At 36.3% G+C, this 4361-nt stretch overlaps 1 protein-coding gene across 1 annotated transcript; it reads left to right on the forward strand.

The window, feature by feature from the left end:
* The first annotated feature begins 997 nt into the window (after positions 1–997).
* Positions 998–2993, forward strand: LOC115698314 (cytochrome P450 CYP82D47). Its single transcript, XM_030625533.2, has 2 exons — positions 998–2053; positions 2147–2993. The coding sequence occupies exons 1-2, from the start codon at positions 1130–1132 to the stop codon at positions 2768–2770; spliced, it is 1548 nt and encodes a 515-aa protein (XP_030481393.1). The 5' UTR covers positions 998–1129; the 3' UTR covers positions 2771–2993.
* The last annotated feature ends 1368 nt before the right edge of the window (positions 2994–4361 follow it).

Below are 4361 nucleotides of genomic sequence, written 5' to 3' on the forward strand. Positions count from 1 at the left end.
TGCTTGGAAAGCTCTTTCGGGTTGTTTGCCTACGCGTACTCAACTTCATAGTAAACATGTTCATGTGGCTTTACACTGTGTATTGTGCAACTATGGGGACGAGTCAATTTTCCATGTTTTGGTTCAATGCTCTTTTGCTCATTCATGTTGGCTCCAATCGACGTTAGGTGTTGGTGATTCTGCAGCATCCAATTTTTTTGACTGGTTTATGGAGGTGTTGGCAGTAGGCAATAAAGGGTTGATTGAAGAAGCTGTCATGGTTGGCTGGGCAATTTGGAAGGCTCAGAATGATATGCTTTGGAATGGTAAAAGTTGTAGTGCTGCTGATGTTGTTTGGCTGGCTCGTACTACTCTTCGACAATGGACGTGTGCCTAGTCTAAGCAGCTGGATTCGGGTTCCCTGGCTTCCAATCGCACTGACACAAGAGAACACTGGTCCAAACTGGCTGCTGGTCAGATAAAAATTAATGTGGATGGGCGGTTTTTGAAGACAAAAATGAGATCGGCACTGGTTTTGTAGGGCGAGACTATGATGGTCGAATAATTGAGGCGTTTTCAACTATTTTTCCTATCAGTTGCCGAGCCGAGATTGCAGAAATTCTAAGTGTCAAAGAGGCACTTAGTTGGATAAAGAGGCATGATAAGTCGAATGTCATTTTAGAGACAAATTGCATCTTAGTTGTTCAAGTTATTCTTAGTTCGGTAGCTATGCCTTCTATTTTGGTCTCTTCGTTAAAGATTGTCAATTTATTTTATCTTCTTTAAGTAATGTTTCTATTGGTCATGTTAAACGGTCTGCTAACAAAGTCGTGCACTGTATGGCACGTGGTGCTTGTTATTGGTCAGGTGGTCGTTTTACTGAGAGCGATGCTCTCATTGCTCTTCAGGCTTTTATATTAGCAGATATCTCTGTCTAATAAAGATTATTTTCATTAAAAAAAAAATACTAAAATAAAAATTTGTATTAATTTTTAAAAATGTGAAAAAAAAAAAAGACGGCTCCTCACTTACAAATAAAAGTGTGGCCCCTTCAACTTAAACTCTGGGTCGCCACTGTCTATATATATGATCTTTATATCTGGTAAAAATTAAGGAATTCTAATCAATAATTATTTTAGTACGTAATTATATGGATTGTTCAATATACTTATCGCCAAATGCTATCATCTGTGGCATAGTAGTGTTTATTTGGTATTATTTTTGGAGAGTTAGAAAGTGGAGAGAGGTGAAAACAATAGCGCCCGAAGCTTGCGGAGGTTGGCCTATATTTGGTCATCTTCACATGCTGAGGGGACCAACACCAACCCACATAACATTGGGAGCCATGGCTGACCGATACGGACCAGTGTTCAGAGTCAGGCTGGGCTCCCAACAAGGTTTGGTGGTGAGTAATTCGGAGATAGCCAAAGAGTGTTTCACCACAAACGACTTGAAGATAGCCTCACGTCCAAGTCTGCTAGTGGCCGAGCACATCGGCTATGACTACGCCATGTTTGTTTTCGCACCTCACGGAGCTTTCTGGCGTGAGATTCGCAAGATAGCTACTGTGGAGTTGCTTTCCAACCGCAGGCTTGAGCTACTTAAACATATTCGCCACTCCGAAGTAGCAACTTTCTTGAAAGAGCTACACAAACACTGGGCGGCCAAAAGCCAAAACGATGTAGTTTTGGTGGAATTGAAGCAGTGGGTTTGGGACTTGACTCTCAATGTTCTTCTTAGAATGGTTGTTGGGAGGCGATACACTTCGGGTAATAATAATAATAATAAGATACAAAAGGCAATAGAGAATTTTTTCAATATTTTTGGTGCTATTGTTCCTGGTGATGTCATTCCATATATCAAGTGGTTGGATTTAGGTGGCTATGAAAAGTCCATGAAGAAAACCGCCAAGGAAGTAGATTATATATTCAGTGAATGGCTGGACGATCATAAGCAGAAGAAGAGTGATCAAAAAAACGACCAAGCTGATTTCATGGATGTCATGCTTTGCTTGCTTCATGGTACAGATCTTGGTGGCTATGATGCTGATACAATTAACAAGGCCACGTGTTTGGTATATATAAATTAATTTGAGAGATCTTTATTGAATTTGAAATTAATTAACTTAAACTGATTAATGTATACATTTGTTTGCTGGATTTTGAAGAATTTGATCGCAGGTGGTAGCGACACCACTACAGGAACAGTAGTATGGGCAATATCTCTACTAATGAACAACCGCCACGTGTTGAGGAAGGCCCAGGAAGAAATTGACAGCCACGTGGGCAAGGATAGAGTTGTAAACGACACTGATATCGCTCATCTCGCCTACTTACAAGCTATAGTGAAAGAAACGCTGCGCTTATACCCCGTAGCACCGCTGGCTGGTCCACGTGTCTTCACAGAGGACTGCACCGTTGGTGGTTACCACGTGAGTAAGGGAACTCGTTTGATCGCCAATCTGTGGAAGATTCAAACCGATCCAAATGCGTGGGCTGAGCCGTTAGAGTTCAAGCCAGAGAGGTTTTTGAGTACCAACAAAGATGTGGAGATGAAGGATCAGCATTTTGAGTTGATCCCATTTGGGAGCGGTAGAAGAGCTTGTCCTGGTACGGTTTTCGCACTACAAATGGTTCATTTAGCAGTGGCTGCTTTCGTCCATGCCTTCGATATCACGACACCCTCAAATCTTCCAATTGATATGACCGAAAGCATTAATGGACTTGTCAATGTCAAAGTCACTCCACTTGAGTTGCTCATCAAACCCCGCCTTCCTCATCACCTCTATTAATTTAATTAATTAATTAATAATGTTCATATGTGTACGTACCTTGAAAGAGTTTATTTGTGCTTCATTTGGTGATACTAGCTACTCTATTATATATATAATTCAGAATAATGTAATTAAGATGAAATGGGTACCTACATGTGCTAGCTATAGCTATTATTGTCAGTTTGTATTTAGTGAGAGATAAATATAGCTAAGCTCACACTTATTCTTATAATTGATCAAATTAAGCCTTATCTTTCTTTAACTTTTATTGTATTATCAATAGTCATCTTCATACATACAACATTAACTAATTAACCATGCATAAAACCAAATTGATGACATCACTCTACAAGAATTGAAGGTACAGTGACTAAATAAAGTCGTTTGAACAATAAGTCGGCCATAAAAAATAAGTTTCTTTTTTTTTTTTTTTTTTTAAATTATGACAATGGTCACTAATATTTTCTGATTTTGCAAATCAAACTGTTGTAGAAAGATTTTTTTTCTTGTGGACATTAATGACGACACTGTAGCCACCGATGTTTTTGAAAGTAATTAAAAGAGAACCGAAATTTTCCTTTAGATAACGATTCAATTCTCTCTCTCTCTCACACACATTTCTTCTCAGCTATTTCCCCTTTTCTCTCTAAAAAACCAGATCGAGCTCCATCGCAGCCACGTCTACCGATCTCCTCTAGGTGTAGATTCTCTCTCACACACACTCTCTCTTTCTCTATCTCTCTCTGTATAAATATTTCTTTTATGTAATATTGTTAGAATGTGCTACACATTTCTAGAATATTTATATCTTAGAATATTAATAGTGAAAACTTTAGAAACTTAGCAAAATAAATAAACTAAAAAAACTTAGAATATTTAAAAAACTAGAAGTAACCAATTAAGAAGAATATAGAAGAATGTAAATCAATTAGAAAAGTCTAGAAAAGTTGTAAATCATATCAAACTAGAATAATCTAGATGAAATCACTACTACAAACAAAGGCCTTTAATCCCGGTTTTTAAGGCCTTTTATCCCGGTTTTCGTTAAAATTAAAACCGGGATATATGCCACTGGGATAAAAAGTCCTTGAAAAAACCGGGATAAAAAGGGACATTTTATCCCGGTTTTTTTATAACAACTGGGATAAAAAATACCTTTTTATCCCGGTTCTTATGAGAAAAGCAGGATAAAAAGTACCATTTTATCCCAGTTTTCTCATAAGAACCGGGATAAAAGGGTATCTTTTATCCCAGATTTTATTTTAAAACTGGGATAAAAGGTCCCTTTTTATCCCACTTTTTTTTTAAAAAAAAAAGGGGATAAAATGTCTTAAAAGGTGACCTTTTATTCAATGTAGGTGTTTCACATTTTTTTTTTTTAAATTTATTGCATTTGTATTTTTGCAATAATTATTAAATTTAATTTTTATATTTATAATTATATTGAATATGTATAAAAAATTTAACTAAAAATTAAATGATTAAAATAATTTTTAAAAATAACAATGATAATTAGTAACTTGAATTAATAAATAATATTTTACATTGTATACAAATCTCTCTAAAATACTACACATAATAAATTGCTAGTGTATAAAAAAATACAATA

This window comes from Cannabis sativa, chromosome 7 (assembly GCF_029168945.1).
Source record: "Cannabis sativa cultivar Pink pepper isolate KNU-18-1 chromosome 7, ASM2916894v1, whole genome shotgun sequence".
In the NCBI taxonomy this organism is placed as follows: Eukaryota; Viridiplantae; Streptophyta; class Magnoliopsida; order Rosales; family Cannabaceae; genus Cannabis; species Cannabis sativa.

Excerpts from the sequence above, each read along its gene's own strand:
- LOC115698314 (XM_030625533.2), top strand. The coding sequence starts at position 1,130 with ATGGATTGTTCAATATACTTATCGCCAAATGCTATCATCTGTGGCATA. Across the intron at positions 2,054-2,146 it reads TTAACAAGGCCACGTGTTTG|AATTTGATCGCAGGTGGTAG; the intron begins GTATATATAAAT and ends TGGATTTTGAAG.